Source organism: Oryx dammah, unplaced genomic scaffold, assembly GCF_014754425.2.
Source record: "Oryx dammah isolate SB20612 unplaced genomic scaffold, SCBI_Odam_1.1 HiC_scaffold_26, whole genome shotgun sequence".
Lineage (NCBI taxonomy): Eukaryota > Metazoa > Chordata > Mammalia > Artiodactyla > Bovidae > Oryx > Oryx dammah.
In genome coordinates, this window is record NW_024070210.1 from 79025938 (window position 1) to 79041906 (window position 15969).

General features: G+C 47.2%; 2 protein-coding genes across 11 annotated transcripts in view; one reads left to right on the forward strand and one right to left on the reverse strand.

Annotated features, from left to right (window-relative positions):
• SLC7A7 (solute carrier family 7 member 7) overlaps window positions 1–5742 on the reverse strand; it is a 33252-nt gene extending 27510 nt beyond the window's left edge. The window contains exons 1-3 of one of the 5 annotated variants that reach the window (XM_040227203.1): window positions 5714–5736; window positions 5416–5486; window positions 3226–3337 (exon numbers count right to left, since the gene is read on the reverse strand). The gene's annotated coding sequence lies outside the window, so the exon portion shown is untranslated. Of the gene's footprint in view, window positions 1–69; window positions 176–3225; window positions 3338–5415; window positions 5637–5713 lie in introns of those variants that run through there. The other 4 variants (XM_040227201.1, XM_040227202.1, XM_040227204.1 and 1 more) reach the window with 4 other exon arrangements.
• Window positions 5743–10674: 4932 nt separating this feature from the next.
• MRPL52 (mitochondrial ribosomal protein L52) lies at window positions 10675–15942 on the forward strand. 6 transcript variants are annotated; one of them, XM_040227207.1, is made up of 5 exons: window positions 11157–11212; window positions 11317–11377; window positions 11454–11521; window positions 14974–15038; window positions 15404–15942. In XM_040227207.1, exons 1-5 carry the CDS (start codon window positions 11185–11187, stop codon window positions 15554–15556), a joined length of 375 nt encoding a protein of 124 aa, XP_040083141.1. In that variant the 5' UTR covers window positions 11157–11184; the 3' UTR covers window positions 15557–15942. The 6 variants fall into 6 exon arrangements, with proteins under 6 accessions (XP_040083146.1, XP_040083141.1, XP_040083143.1 ...); XM_040227209.1 differs by having other exon boundaries at window positions 11165–11197; XM_040227208.1 differs by having other exon boundaries at window positions 11167–11212; window positions 11320–11377.
• The last annotated feature ends 27 nt before the right edge of the window (window positions 15943–15969 follow it).

Below are 15969 nucleotides of genomic sequence, written 5' to 3' on the forward strand. Positions count from 1 at the left end.
GCGGCAGAGCAGTAAAGGGAGACTGGGCAAGATGAGGAGGGCTAAGGGGAAGCGGGGAAGCACACTCACTCCCCAGCCCTGAAGGAAGCAGGGCCCCGGCAGCAGCCAACCACACAGAGACCAGCCTCTGGGAGCTGTGGTCTGATCCCTCCTGCGTTTCAGTAAAAGGAAAGGCTAGGCAAATGCTTGTGGATTTAAGTCAAATCAAGAAGTCAAGAAGGGAGGAGGGAGGAAGAGAGAGGGGTGTTAAGCAACTGTCCGGGTCCAAGGTTCACTGGCCTTTCGCATCGAGAAGAGGAAGGCTAGGAGCTCTTGGCTCAGCAGTTTCTGTGATAAGAAGGCGCGCTCTCAGGAATCTCCTTTGTCAGCTCTGCTCCAGGACTGGGGGCCCAGAAGAAAGGACCGATGGTCAGCTGAGTGCAGTTTCTGCAACCCCAGGGAAGTTCGCCCCCCCCCCCCCCCAACCCCGAGCAAATCAGCTGAGGACAGGGCTGCGTTGAGAAAGAAGGCACAGCCCTCTCTCCTGGTCCCCCAGGCCCCACCTTAGCCCGACTTCTCTCACCCCCCACAAGAAAGGCAGGAAGGCGGCACATTGTGAACAGAGGTTTGTTCACATGCAGATTAGAGAAGTGTAAGTACAGTCCAACTCGTGATCGAGTGTCCTAAGAGAACTCTGCATACTTCCCCACATACAGTGACGGTGGCTGCCCGAAATTTGTGCCATGACCCGAGGGCTGAGCCCAGGCTGCTTCCAAGATCAAAATATGAGACTCAAACTTCTGGCTGGATCTGTGGCCCACTCGCATGTCCTTTCATCCTTGAGAAAATATACCAGGATCTCTGCATAAATTCCTACAAACACCTTCCCCAAATACAAGTTTACTCCAATTTCCTTAAAATATGGGGAAAGAATTTTTATTTCCAGAATTTTATTCTGGAAAGAACCTCTCCAGAGCTATACTGGAGAGGTCCAAAACAGAGGAAGTTGAGCATTTGAGGGAAAGCAAAAATTCTGTTTTTTAGGCAGACGCTTTAACCTCTGAGCCACCAGGGAAGCCCTTTTTAGAGAGTACTTAAAATAAATTTGGTATTCCTGGTTTCTTTTACCAATAGAAATGTGTTCATTTTGAAATGCAACTGTCTTTCTATCCCTTCTCATGCCCTCTCACAGCCTCTTATCAGAAAACTAAGATCTAAAAAGCCCCAGGGGGCCTTATCTCCACCCTACAACCTTCCAATCTAGTCCTTTAAACTTTTTTTTTCCCCAGGAAGCTGATTCTGCTGTTAGCCTCCCCAGAGATCACGTGTCTCCCAAGCCACCCTCACAAAAACATCTTGAAATCCATCCAGAAGACTGTCCTTTTCTCCCAGCTCCCCGCTAAATGCTTCTATGACAGTGAAAGTGAAAGTGAAGTCGCTCAGTGTCCGACTCTTTGCGACCCCGTGGATTGTTGCCTACCAGACTCCTCTGTCCATGGGATTTTCTAGGCAATAGTACTGGAGTAGATTGCCATAACTGTCATTTATTGAGCACTTACCTAAGCCAGAAACACTGCTAAACATCTACATGCCTTATCTCATTTAATTCCTCTAGCAGCCCATAAGGCAGACACTAAGTCACTTCCCAGGATGCCAAAGTAGCAAGGTAGGTGGGCAGGCTTGCCAACACAACCCAAGCTCTGTCTCTTCAGCCTCCCCACCCACTCTGACCTGCCCAGTCTCTAGCCCTCCTCTTAGGCAAGAAAGCACTTTAGATGGCTCCCTAATGAATTATCTAGAGGAGGATGTGATTAGAATAAAAGAAAGTCTCTGCCATCCTTCAGCCTGAAGTCCAGGCTAAAGACTCCAACAAAGCCTGTCCATCTCCTTCCTAATTGCTTCTTCCTTTTCTCATCCCTTTGCAGGGATGAGAGGCAATTACAAGTCCTCCTGGCAGTGCTGCTATTGCTAGGCTGCCCACTTCTAAAGCAAACAAAACACACGGAAACACATCATCATGCCAGGCTTTTTAAGATCAAATTCCCTGGCACCAAGGATGGGCACGTGTCCTAATGGGACATAGTGGAAAGGGATGAAGGAGACGAGGGAAGGGGAACCTGTGACAGTAAGTGGGGAGAGACGTGTGCAGGGTTTAGTTCCTGGTTGGTCCTACATGAAAAGTGAAATCTTCATCACCCACTGGGGGTGAAACTGACATTCCAGCAAACAGCACACCCTAGTGGTCTCACCAGGAAATGCTATATCTATAAGAGTAGAATCCTCTTAGCCTACTCTTCAATAAACCTGCTCAAACTCCACAGAGGAGGCTGACTTGAGAGAAAAGATGCCCCATCTTTTCCCAACTACTGCCCAGCACCAGCTCTGTGGGCAGGAACACACATCCTTGGTGGTTCACATTCCTTCCTAAGACCCCAGCTCTCAGGGTAATGCCTCCAACCATTCAGGCACCCTGGGACCAGCATGACCTGCCCTGAACTGTTCTTACCCCAGGCTTTTCAAGAGAATCTTGCAGAGTCTAGAACCTCAGGAGATAACCAGTATTCCTGAGGTGCATGCATCTCTGAGGACCTAGTGGAGATTACAGGACAACACGTTCATCCAACAGAAGAAGTTTCAGATTCAGGGGTTCAGGAAACACAAGAAGCAGGGCTCAAAGCAGGCAGTGCCAGGCACTGCAGCCAGTGAAGCCCCTTGCCCTAACGCCTCCCGTGAATGGCAAAACTGAAACACACTTCCTCCAGGAACCAGCATACAGTTCTTCAGTCAAGCTCAGGTTGCTAAGGTGAGAAGGTACTTTCTCCGCCAGATACTTTCTCTCTAAGGTGAGAAGGTACTTTCTCCCCCAGGTACTTTCTCTCCTGCCATCCTAGCTCCAGCCGGACTGGACTGGCTCCCCAAACAATAGAAACAGAAAACAGACACACTCTGCTACAGCTGAATTCCCCCCATCTCTCCAAGCTGGAAGCTCAGCTCCTCCCTCCCCAATTCTCCATTTGTTTTTCTGTATTTCACTACAACAGTCCCTTAAAAAAAAAAATGCAACAAGTGAGAAAGTATTTACTTCAATGACCATGGCTTCCACTAACATAGGGCTGAAGTCTCAGGGCAGAGGGCTGAGACTGGGAGGGCTGAGGCTAGGAAACAAGCAATTTTCAGGACTCACTCCATTCTCGTCTGGTACGCACTTTCCCTCTCGCCCATTGTCCCTCCCATTCCATCACTTACCTGTCTGAGACCTTTGGTTAGATGCAAGGAGGAGCTACCAGCACTCTGGAAGAGGGGCCAGTGCTGGGAAAGGGAACAAGGGGTAAGGCTCAAGCTCCAGTAACTGTTGACTCTGAGGAGCAGAAAAGGCAGAGGGTGACTCCGGGGACCGAAACGGAAAACAGGAAAACACATGTGTGACTCTGGCCGGCAGTGGGGAGGGGCCAGGGAACGAGTTGGAGCTGGGACTGCCTGTTCAGACCCTGAGGACCTCAACGGCTGCCTGCCTCCAGGCACCTTCTCCACTCAGAGCCTCAGTTCCTCCCCCCACCTGCCTCAGTCCCTGAAGTACCTCGTTGTCCTACACTTACTCAGTTCTTAAGTTCTCCCAGTGACCTAGGGTACTCTCTTGATGCCCTTTGCATGTGTGCATGCTCAGTGGCTTCAGACTTTTTTGTGACCCCATGGACTGTAGTCCACCAGGCTCCTCTGTCTATTGGATTCTCCATGCAAGAATACTGGAGACGGTTGCCATGCCCTCCTCCAGAGGATTTACCCAGTCTGGGAATCAAACCCATGTCTTCTGCGTCTCCTGCATTGCAGGTGGATTCTTTACCACTGAGCCACCAGGGAAGCCCCTTGATGCCCTTTACAACTCCCCTAGCCCCTCATTCTATTCCCTGCTCAACTCCCACTCACATACTATCCTTGCTCCTGTGCAGGGCACAAGATCCATGGTTAGGGCATTAGAACTCTGTACTCCCATCTCAAAAGCCTCAGCCACTTCAATCCCTATGTAAGGCAACACGCGCCAAGGAAGGCCAGTTGTAGGGGGCACGGCCACACGCATACCCAAACACTAAGCAAACCTACTTACACCTCAGGTCCCCAACCAGTTCAGGTGATGGGTGGCAACCCAGGTAAGAGCCAGGCAAGTGGACCAGAGCAAGCCCTGGCACCCTGGGCAATCTAATGAGTTGGCACCCCCTCAAACCAAGATTATTTAAATATCTGTTGAATGTTTACTTAGCAGAAGTGGGGGAATACCGACAGAATAAAAATTGGAAGCCTCATTCTTTCAAGAGTAGAGTTTAAGGCATGAATTCATTACATGCAGTTTTCTGAAGCAGACAGTTTCCTGGCGGGCATATCAAATGATCTTGAATGTAGACAATAGCACAGGTCTCAGGGAGTGGCACTTCACAGCGAGGTGCAGCATTTTCCCAACTCCAGCTGTGATCACTGCCTTTAGGCAACTTGTATTAATACCTGTACCTGCATGTTGCACAATTAGTCTAGAGACAGGTGGTCTAGGTAAGCAGTCATCAAGGATTCTGTCAGTGGAAGGGAGCCAACTTACAGTTCACCAACAGACAGAAATCAGAGCTCATTGGCTCCAAAAGTCTGAATTACTCCAGGATAATTCAGTGCCCTTTTAGACCCAGCCTGCTTGCCCAGCTGGCCTGCCCCTTAATCCCACCGTGGACTCAGGTCCAAGTTGTAAATGAGGGAAATCCTAGGAAGACAGTCCTAAGGCTGCCCCCTGTTGGCACTGGCCCCTTACCTCCCTCCCCTCACTCCAGCCACGCTGGCCCCCCTTGCTGTTGCCACACAAGCCCTGTCATCTCGAGGCGTCTGCATTTGCTGTTCCCTTGGCCTGGAACATTCTTCCCCATGATATTGCTCCTTCTCTCTCATTTCATTCAGGTCTGTCCTTAAACACCACTCTCAAGAGACCTTGCCTGAGGAGTCTCAGAAGGGGTAACTTCTTCCTTCAGCCAATCTCCAGCCCCTTCCCCATGCCTGACTTCTTTTCAAAGGCACTGGCTACCACCTGGGGTTTGTCTGTTGTCACTTCCCCCACTAGAACGCAGCCCCACCAGAGCGCCTTCATTCACCGGTACCCCCAGCGCAGGGTCCGTGTAGACAGTCAAAAAAGGGTTTGCTGGAAGAATAACTGGATGAATAATGCCTTTCTTCCTAGACTGGTTTCCATGTTGAGCTCCGGGAATGTCTTGCACTTGCTCTTCAGGTCCTCCTATGCTGCTGCTGGCCTGGCTCCCAAGCAACTTTGAAAGGTATCTACTCTTTTTGATAGTAATGGGTTGAAGGGAAGGAAAAAGTATAGTTTTCTCAGTTTTACTGGAAGGCCTAGAATGATTTGAAAGGGACTTTCTGTTTCATCAGTGGGAAAACAAAAACAAAAAGCACCTCATTAACGCGCCTTCCCGATCGATCGGAAGCTCTGTGCTGCTGTCCCACACCCAGCTCAGGTGGCCGGTCTGGGCGCGGCGAGAAGAAGGCGCGACGTCCGCGAAGCGGTGAAAGGGCAGAAGGGACGAAGGCGGAGCGAGGCGAGTGCTCAGGTTCACGCAGATGCAGGTGGGTTCCAGCAAAGTGGAACCACAAACCCTTCAGCGGGAACTCTTTTCCCAGACCCGCCCCCGCAGCGCCCCGCGCCCCTCCCCCTCCCCCCTCCGCCCCCGCCGGGCCGGCGCGCCGCGCTCACCTTTGCCCGGGTCTCCCACTCTGCCCCCCAGCCTCGCTCGCCGGGCCCGCCCCTTGACGTCGTCCCCGTCGTTGCCCGTTACTTCCCTCTTTCGGCCCACGGTTCCGTGTCTGCAGCCCCAAGGTCTCGCCTTCCCAACCCCGACCCAGCCACCGCCCGTCCCCACAGCCCTCTGGAGAGCTCGGTTAGCACCCGATGTCCAGATCTGGCTGCCGAGGCCGAGGCGGGCTCTGCGCTGGGGCACCAGGGCCTCACCTCACCTGGGCCCCTTCGTTCCCTCCACCTGGCCAAGCAACCCCCGCCCCTCCCCGGGCTGCAGGAGGCGCTGGAAGAGGATGGGGGTGGGGGGCGGATTGTGGTGGGTGTAGTCGAAGATCGCAAAGGTTGGGAACCGAGAGGCCTCGCAACCCGCTCCCCTGCCCTGTCCTCGCTCAGCCAGGGCTGCGCTGCCCTTGGGAAATGAAAATGACCACGGATACCCTTAGAGGCGTCCTCCGCCCCACGAGCGCTCAGCTTCCTCTTCCCTCCCTCCCAATCCAGCTCGAGCTCTTGGGCCCGAGGAGGGTCTGGGCGAGGGCCCCAAACCCTGGCAACCCTGCCTCCAGCCCCGAGACGTTCTCGGCTGAAAGTCCGGAGGGACTCTGGACCGCAAAGCCCCGTGGGGGAGGGGAGGGAGACGTTCCCGCTAGGAGCCAGGGGAGGGGTCTCCCGGAAGGGCGACTCAACTCTCCGCCCCCTCGGGGAAGCTGTTGCGTCAGCTTCGAGATCCCAAATTAAAGCAAGTGGTCTCCACCCGGCTGGAAGGTGTCAGGCCGTAGAGCCGCCGCCAGGAGGCAGCACGTAACCAAAGATGTCAGAGCAGAGGCTGGAGTCCCCACCGCACCTTTCTTGGACCCAATAAAAGAGGGAGTTGCTGGGCTAATTCAAGGAAAGGAATCTGGAAATGTTTCACCACGTATTAAAACTAAAAGATGACTTGTAAATAATACAATTTCCTTTTGTATACCTTATGGACAGTCCAGCTTTGGCATGTTTTAAAGCCAAAGATTCGCTGCAGAGATTCATAGCGAACCACCCACCTTCAAGACCTGTCTGGTGGAAAAGCACATAGCTTAAGAGACTTCCCAGGGACAAGGCATGAAAAAAAAAAAAAAAAGTGTAGCCCTGAGGTTATAATTTACCCATGTTGAAGCTGGGGCATTTAACACAATTTAGCCTATACTGAATGAGCAAGGATTTAACAGCCATGGAAAAAGAAAAGGAATATATTACAATAAATTATATAAGCAATATGGAAACAATATGCAAAGCTATGTATTGTGTGAGTGGGTGGTTTATGACTGTCAGTTCCCACAGTTCTTGCATAGAGTGACAGTGATTTAGATCTTTGTTGAGCTGTCCTAAGAAGGAATGTGAAACAAGAAACTTCCCAAATAGTTCGCTCTTCTTCAATCTTAGAATTTAGTCACCGAATGCTGAAAGGGGAAGAGGTTGCAAAATGAGGTGGAATTAGCCACCCAGAGTCAGCCTTACTTATGTTTTTTCTCCAGTCATCATTATTCATCACAACAGTTTAAAAAGAACCAAAATTCTCAGTGCACTTATACAGAAATTACTGTATACAGACCTGACAGAACGATATTTGAATAAACGATAAACGTGTTGGACAAAAACATCAGTGATTAAACAAAATGTTAACGCCAAATACAGGCCATGGTGTGACGCCCTTGAGAGGCAAAGGACTTTAAGGGGAAAGACATGGAGCTCAGATTCCTGATATTTCTCACCATTGTTACCTCCAGCTTTTGTCAGATGAAGTCCAGAGGTTGAAAGACATTGAGTTAGGGGATGATGAAGCCACTTTCCTGTGGCTTAGAGCCGGGTGAAGTCACTGAAGAGTGCTGTCCCAGTGCCAAACCCCTCCCCCACTCCCGCAACAGTGTTCCATAAGGTCCCTGAGAATGCTGATGATGTTAGCTGTCAGCACCTAGAGTTCTCTTTCTCTCTCTCTCAAAATCCTAACACCTATTTCCTGCTATTTACAACCCACAGATTATCCCCCTGCCACATCACTCTAACCACGTCAAAGGCTGAACTTATCTTCCTTCCAAAGACCTTTCCCCTCCCGCATTCCCCAGTTTTTTCAGATTTAGCTTCCCATCCTGCCCTGAAATCCTCCAGCCCTGGCTCCTGGACTCCCTCAGCTATTAAACTAGTACATGTGTTCACTTTTGCATGTGGAGTTCATACTGTCTACATTTTTTTCTAACATTTATTTATCTCTGGTGATTTCTTTACAATTTGATTTGATTTATGTCATACATTAACATGAATTAACCATAGGTGTACATATGCCCCCTCCCTCTTGAATCTCTCTCCCACCTCCTGCCCATTCCCACCCCTCTAGGTTGTTACAGAGCCCCAGTTTGAGTTCCCTGAGTCATACAACGAATTCCCATTGGCTTTCCACTTACATCTGTTAGTGTATATTCTTCCATACTACTCTATTCATCTCACCTTCTCCCTCTTTCCCCACCCTTGTCCATAAGTCTGTTCTCTATGTCTGTGTCTCCATTGCTGCTCTGAGACGTTTCATCAGTACCATCCATCTAGAAGTCATATATATGTGTTAATATATGATATTTTTCTCTTTCTGACCTACTTCACTCTGTATAATAGGTTCTAGGTTCATCCACCTCATTAGACCTGACTCAAATGTGTTCCTTTTAATGGCTGAGTGATATTCCATTGTGTATATGTACCACAAATTCTTTATCCATTCATCTGTCAAAGGACATCTAGGTTGTTTCCATGTCTTAGCTATTGTAAATAGTGCAGCAATGAACATTGGGGTACATGTGTCTTTTTCAGTTTTGGTTTCTTCAGGGTACATACCTAGAAGTGGTATTGCTGGGTCATATGGTGGTTTTATTCCTAGGTTTTTAAGGCACTTCCATACTGTCTTCCATAGTGACTATATCAATTTATATTCCCATCAGCAGTGCAGGAGGGTTCCCTTTTCTCCATACACTCTCCAGGACTTATTGTTTGTGGATTTTTTGATTATGGCAATTCTGTCTAGTGTGAGATGATTTATCATTGTAGTTTTGATTTGCATTTCTCTAATGAGTGATGGTGGGCATCTCTTCATGTGTTTATTAGCTATCCATATGTCTTTGGAGAAATTATCATCTACATTATCAGTTCACCTTAATGCATGTGACCTTTTCTATGATTTTATACCCATAGTATATGAGTTAGGCTGGTTTAACTTCTTTATATAGTGTTGATGGTAGTGCCAGCCTGCTTTCCTATGAATCTTGAATGTTAACACCGACTTTATTTTTCCAGCCCTTGGTTTCTACTACTTGATTCTCCAACTGTAAATTATGTAATGGGATTTCAGTGCTGTCTGCCTCAGCGGCCTCTCAGAACCAGCCAAAGACACATGGAGGGTGGCTTGGGAAAAGTGTTACTCAGTCATTGTTGCAACTGTGAAATAAATCCACAGCCACATTTTGGTTCAATTTTCTGATCTCTGAAAATTACAAGCAATCTCCATAGTGACTTCCTGATCTGTCTTATCTACTTTATAGGTTTATTATGAAATTTTAAATAGAAGTGCTTATATCATTTATACAGAAGTGTTTTGATAACTGAAAATTAAGTGTACAAATGTAAAATGGTAGTGGTACTCTATTTTCTTACTTCCCTTGCTAAGTTTTTGGGTCCATCCATTGGCTTATAGCCAAGGTTATTTTATTCTCATCCTTTTTTCTAGTTCAGCCCTCCCCTATACCATTCTTATTGTTATCCAAACAGCTGCCTTTTACTTCTTAAACCAGGATCCACCCTTCCCCTCTTTCAAAGTGCAGTTCAGAGCCACCTCCTGTGGAAAAACTTCCCAGTCTTGCAGAAGGAAATGATAAACTTCCAGATAGACCATTACACCACTCCCTCAGGTTTCCCCAGTCAGCATGTATTTAAGTGTCTAGCCTAGCACAAGAGTAATGGACACTTCTGTAAAAGCTTCACCATTTTTATAGCACTTTCACTTACGTTATCATTTTAAAAATGTTTTCATAAATGTGATATATTCAGCTTTTTTGTCAATGAAGAAATTAAAGATAAATGACTTCCCCAGGGTAAGTACAGGCATACCTCAAGATAATTCAGGTTCAGACCACCATAATAAAAGAAATATCACAATAAAGAGAATGACATGAATTTTTCAGTCTCCCAGGACATGTAACATTACATTTACACAACATTAGGTCTATTAAGTGTGACTAGCATTTGTTGTTATTGTTCAGTCGTGTCTGACTCGTTGCAACTCCATGAACTACAGCACTCCAGGCTTCTCTGTCCATCACTCTCTCCCTATCATTATGTCTTTAAAGAAAAAAAAAAAACTTTAATTGAAAAAGTGCTAAAAAATGTCAAAACACATTACAAGTGTAACATCAAAGATCACTGGTCACAGTTCCCTTAACAGTAATGCCAAAGCTTGAAATGTTTCAAGAATTACCAAAACATGACACAGAGGCAGGAAGTGAATGAACGCTCTTTGAAAAATCTGGCACTTATAAGATGTTCTGTGCAATGTTGCTACAAACCTTCAGTTTGTAAAAAATGCAGTACTTGCAAAGCACAATAAAAGTGTGTCTGAAAGTGATTTAAAATAAAGAAAGAGGGAAGAAGCCACGGGATCTGGGTTTGCCACTTACTAGTACCTGCCTCACAAGGCTTTCGCATGGATATTACACAATGTGCGGTGGTAGCTTTATAAAAATGGAATCAGAGCTTAGCGCCAATTCGGCTTCCTCAAGAAAGCCTTCTTTGACACTGTACTCCAGATCAAGTTTTCATATGCTTACAAGCAACACCTACTTCCCTTCCCAGTACTCATCTCAGCTATAATATTACTGTAATGTGTATGATTACTGTCCTCTCTTTTTCTCTAGACTTGGCGCTGTATCCGAATTAGGGACCTTTGCTTTGCTCTCCACACTGACTACAGTGCTCCTCATATGTAAGCTCTTCAACTTTGATAAATGAGTGAAAACTGAAACCCTACACTGTAGATTTCACTCCGGCTGAGGAAAACATGTTACAGTGATGCTACAAGACAGAATGAGGTCACGTGGATGTTACTCAACTGAGATAAATTTCAAAGGATTAGTGACCGCGGCGAGGAGATAGAAGGCTGTGGGGAAGACAGTTCAGAATGGTTTCGTTTGAGAGGACGCGACTTCCACAAAGTCGTACCCAACACTAAGAACACATACTCAGAACAACCGCTCTCCCCCAACACACCCTGGAAGCAGTTTTGCCCCTCTTTTCCGTACGATGAGCCAAGATGGCGGGGCCCGTGTTTGAAAACTAGATTCAAGATGGCGACTTCCTGCTTCCCGCGCAGCGTCGCGCGTGACCAACGAGGCCACGCCCACTTCCGGCTCCTGCGCCTCAGCATGGCTGCTTTGGGTATGCTGCTCTCTAGTAAGTGGGTGTGAGGTCGGTGGGCTCCGGAGTTTGCCGGGGCGGGCCGCGGATCCCTGGGCTGGCTGCGCGGCCTCTCTCCCAGCTCTGCCCCGTTTTCCCAGCAGGTGTCCGGAGGCTGCACTGCGGCGCCGCGGCTCGGGCAGGCAGCCAGTGGCGACTCCGGTGAGTGCCCGTCTGGAAGAAACTGGGGGGTCAGAAGTTGGCCTGAGTCCTCACCGAACTGTTTTTCTCCATCCAGGCAGGGACTTGCTGCCAACCCCTCCGGCTACGGGCCCCTTACGGAGCTCCCAGACTGGTCATACGCGGGTGAGCGCTGATCTGACAGTTAACTCCACTTCGGAGATTTTCACCCTGCAGGAACGCCCCTAGACGTAGCGGAGCGGGGAGTAGGGGGAAGGAGTGTCAAAGTGGAGGTGTGTCTGAGCGGACAACTTACTGAACTTTATGTTTGGCGTTGGGAGGGAAGAAGCCCTGCTGTTTACTTTGTGAATTAAACTACACCTGTGGAAAGGAAACCTGGACGGAACCTCTCGGCTTGTGGGGATAAGCAGAAAATAATTCTGATTTAGGGGGTCACCGGGGAGAGACAAGACTTTGTGTTGTCAAAGAGGGACGTGATTTTTTTCAGAGTTAGGAAGGGGACTTCACTGGTGGTTCAGTGGCGAGGACTCCGTGCTCCCAATGCAGGGAGCCTGGGTTCGATCTGATCGGAGCACTAAATCCACGTGCCACAACTGAGAGTTTGCTTGCAGGAGCTAAAGATGGGGCAGGCCACCCACAACCAAGACCTGGTACAGCCAAGTAAATAATAAAAATTTTTAGATAGTTACAAAGAACTGCCCTTCTGTGTGAGTAGTACATTGTTGAGAGTTTGTTACCAAATGCAGGGAGAGCTCTTTGAAAGGCTGCCTAAATGATCCTCTGAGAGAGGCTTAGAAGTGTGAGGGCAGAGCATGGTGGGTTCCCTTTGGGAAAGCTTTCTTACTTTAAAAAAAAAAAAAAAGCCCTAAGAAAGAAGGACCTTAGAAAAGCTGAAGCCATTCGCCACTCCACTGGAATTCCAGTTCAGAGGTGGGAAAATTGAGGCCTAAAGAAGTAAATTGCCTGGGAGCACACAGCTATGTAATAGCAAAGCCAAGACTAGAACTGGGCAGAGACCAGGCCCCCTTCAACAGCATGGAGTATAGTTTATAGGAGTATGAAGAAAAAGAGTGAAAGTCAGTCACACAGTCTGTCTCACTCTTTGCCATCTCTAGTCCACCAGGCTCCTCTGTCCTTAGAATTCTCCAGGCAAGAGTCCTGGAGAGGGTTGCCATTTATATGGATATAAACCTGTTTTTTTTTTTAATGCGGACCATTTTTAAAGTCTTTGTTGAATTTGTTACAGTATTGTTTCTGTTTTTTTATGTCTTGGTGGTTTTTTTCTTTTTGTTTTTTGGCCTCAAGACACGTGGGATCTTAGCTCCTATTGTGGCACAGCAGGCTTAGTTGCCCCACAGCATGTCCCCTGCATTGGAAATCAGACTCTTATACACTGGACCACCAGGAAAGTCCTAGAGTTGGTTCTTAATCCAGGCTTGCTTCTCTACTTGCTAACTTTATGGTCTTGGACAAGTTACTTAATTGTATCTCTCAGTTTCCACTTCTGTAAAAGGATACCTATCTCAGGTGGTTCTTGTAAGGAGAAAATGAAACATCCAATGTAAAACACCTGATGTACACAGTATTGGTTCCCTTTCTTGATAAATAATATCTATTTGTCTTGCCTTCGAACTTTGGCAGTGTTTTCACTCTCTTTCTTTGTAGAAAGTATCCTTTTATTCTCCGTTATAAACTACTTGAGATCAAGATACTGCATTTTTCTTTTTTCCAGCAAATCAGCAGATGATTATGAGATTTTTATTATATGCCTACACTATTTATATTACAGTGAAAATAAGGGATATAATCCTTGATCCCAAGGAACTTAAAGTCTTAGCTGGTAAAACAAAGCATGACATTTTAAAGATTAATTAATATTTCAATGCTCTGCCCCTTTCCAGAAGAATTTGAGATAGCTAAATAAGACTAAAAATAATCAGTAGTATAGTAAATATCCCCAAGTAGTAGGTTCCTCTGTCCATGGGATTCTCCAGGCAAGGATACTGGAGTGGATTGCCATTCCTTTCTCCAGGGGATCTTCCTGAGCCAGAGATCAAACCCAGGTCTCCTGCATTGCAGACAGATTCTTTACTGTCTGAGCTACAGGGAAGCCCTTCAGTTCAATTCAGTTCAGTCACTCAGTCGTGTCCAACTCTTTGCGACTCCATGAATGGCAGAATGCCAGGGCTCCCTGTCCATCACCAACTCCCAGAGTTCACTCAAACTCACGTCCATCTAGTCGGTGATGCCATCCAGCCATCTCATCCTCTGTCGTCCCCTTCTCCTCCTGCCCCCAATCCCTCCCAGCATCAGAGTCTTTTCCAATGAGTCAACTCTTCGCATGAGGTGGCTAGTATTGGAGTTTCAGCTTTAGCATCAGTCCTTCCAGTGAACACCCAGGGTTGATCTCCTTCAGAATGGACTCCTTGCAGTCCAAGGGACTCTCAAGAGTCTCCTCCAGCACCACAGTTCAAAAGCATCAATTCTTTGGCACTCAGCTTTCTTCACAGTCCAACTCTCATATCCATACATGACCACTGGAAAAACCATAGCCTTGACTAGATGGGCCTTTGTTGGCAAAGTATTGTCTCTGCCTTTGAATATGCTATCTAGGTTGCTCATAACTTTCCTTCCAAGGAGTAAGCGGCTTTTAATTTCATGGCTGCAGTCACCATCTGCAGTGATTTTGGAGCCCCAAAAAATAAAGTCTAACACTGTTTCCACTGTTTTCCCCATCTGTTTGCCATGAAGTGATGGGACCGGATGCCATGATCTTAGTTTTCTGAATGTTGAGCTTTAAACCAACTTTTTCACTCTCCTCTTTCACTTTCATCAAGAGGCTTTTTAGTTCCTCTTCACTTTCTGCCGTAAGTGTGGTGTCATCTGCATATCTGAGGTTATTAATATTTCTCCCGGCAATCTTGATTCCACCTTGTGCTTCTTCCAGCTCAGCGTTTCACATGATGTACTCTGCATAGAAGTTAAATAAGCAGGGTGACAATATACAGCCTTGACATACTCCTTTTCCTGTTTGGAACCAGTCTGTTGTTCCATGTCCAGTTCAAACTGTTGCTTCCTGACCTGCATATAGCCCTTAAATGTCCCCAAATAGATAAATATTAAATGATGGAGATGCATTTCTTTCAGAAGAGAGTGACAGAGTTGAAGAGGTTAGAGAAGGGATTCTGGGACAAGTAGGGCTAGGGGTAGGCCTAAGAATGAGAATTTGGCTGAAAGGAAAGGAAAAGAGGATATTTCATTATGGAGTGAGATAGAATTCAGCAAGGACTCAGTGGTGAGTAGAATAATAATCCAATTGCTTGAGTGGAGGGTTTCTGAAGATAAAACAGGAGATTCAGCATCACAAAGGACCTTGAGTTCTAGGCTAATGAGGGGTAAGTAGAGTAGAGTAGGAACATGCCTAGGAGTTTCTTCTTGGTGGTTCTGGCATACTTCACCATTGAAGACGAAGGAAGTGTTCTAGGGGAATGAAGCTACAGTGGGTATGAAATAGAAGAGGAGCTTGAGATTGGTTCTTCCCTCTTTTGCTGTCACAGCCACTTGGCCAGGGTACTGTAGGCTTTAACACTTGCCTTTCCTTTCAATTCTATTTGCAGATGGCCGCCCTGCTCCTCCAATGAAAGGCCAGCTTCGAAGAAAAGCCCAAAGGGAAAAGTTTGCGGTGAGTGGCTAGATCTCCAGCCAGGACAAACTGTAACTGGCTGGAGAACATTTAAATTGTAATTTGTCCTGAGTTGGCACCTAAGCTGACACGTACTGCTCACTTGGAGGTTTTATGCGCTGAAGGTTTTAACAGTACTGTGAGAAGGGAGGATAGACTGGGGCACTCCTAGGGCAGGAACCAATGGTAGACACCCATTTTGCTTCCTTCCTCCTGCTTGCCAGCCCAGGACCTTGTTCCACCCCTTCCCCAGTCAGTGGTGTCACTTTCCAGCCGAAACCTGACTTTGATCTGTGAATGAAAGGATATATGGTGCAGAGCTCAAGCCCCAGATGTTATCCACACTGTTTTCCTGTCTGTTTCAGAGACGAGTTGTACTGCTGTCACAGGAAATGGATGCTGGATTACAAGCATGGCAGCTCAGACAGCAGGAGAAGTTGCAGGAAGAAAAAAGGAAGCAGCAGAATGCTCTTAAACCCAAAGGGGCTCTACTACAAAACCCAGGACCAAGTCAATAAAAAAGCAATTCGTGTCTCCCTTCCCAAGCCTGTCTCTGGCTTTCTTTTCTAGTACCTGGATGTGTCTTCCCTGCCAGAAGAAAGCCTTATGTTCCCCATCAGGGCAAAAGGATGGATACCAAGAACGGGTTATAAAACCACTGCCTGGAAGGGTTGACTCAGTCCCCTCACCCCCAGCTCCATTCCAGTTCAGCAGAATCTTGCTCTGGAGTATTTACTCCCTCTTTTACAAGCCATACTGGCCCAACTATGAGCAGTAGTAGCTGCTCCGCAAACATGAAAAAGGGGGCAACAGTTTTCCTGGTTTTAGCCAGGCAGTCAAGCCTTTAACAGCCCATACACAGTTGAGGCCACATGCAGTAATGCATTTAATAAATATTTTGATGCAAAAGGCTTTCTAGCTGAGCTCTACT

Coding starts and splice junctions, on each gene's coding strand:
- MRPL52 (XM_040227207.1), top strand. CDS start 11,185: ATGGCTGCTTTGGGTATGCTGCTCTCTA. Junction 11,213..11,316: donor TTTGGGTATGCTGCTCTCTA/GTAAGTGGGTGT, acceptor CCGTTTTCCCAG/CAGGTGTCCGGAGGCTGCAC. Junction 11,522..14,973: donor CCCAGACTGGTCATACGCGG/GTGAGCGCTGAT, acceptor TTCTATTTGCAG/ATGGCCGCCCTGCTCCTCCA.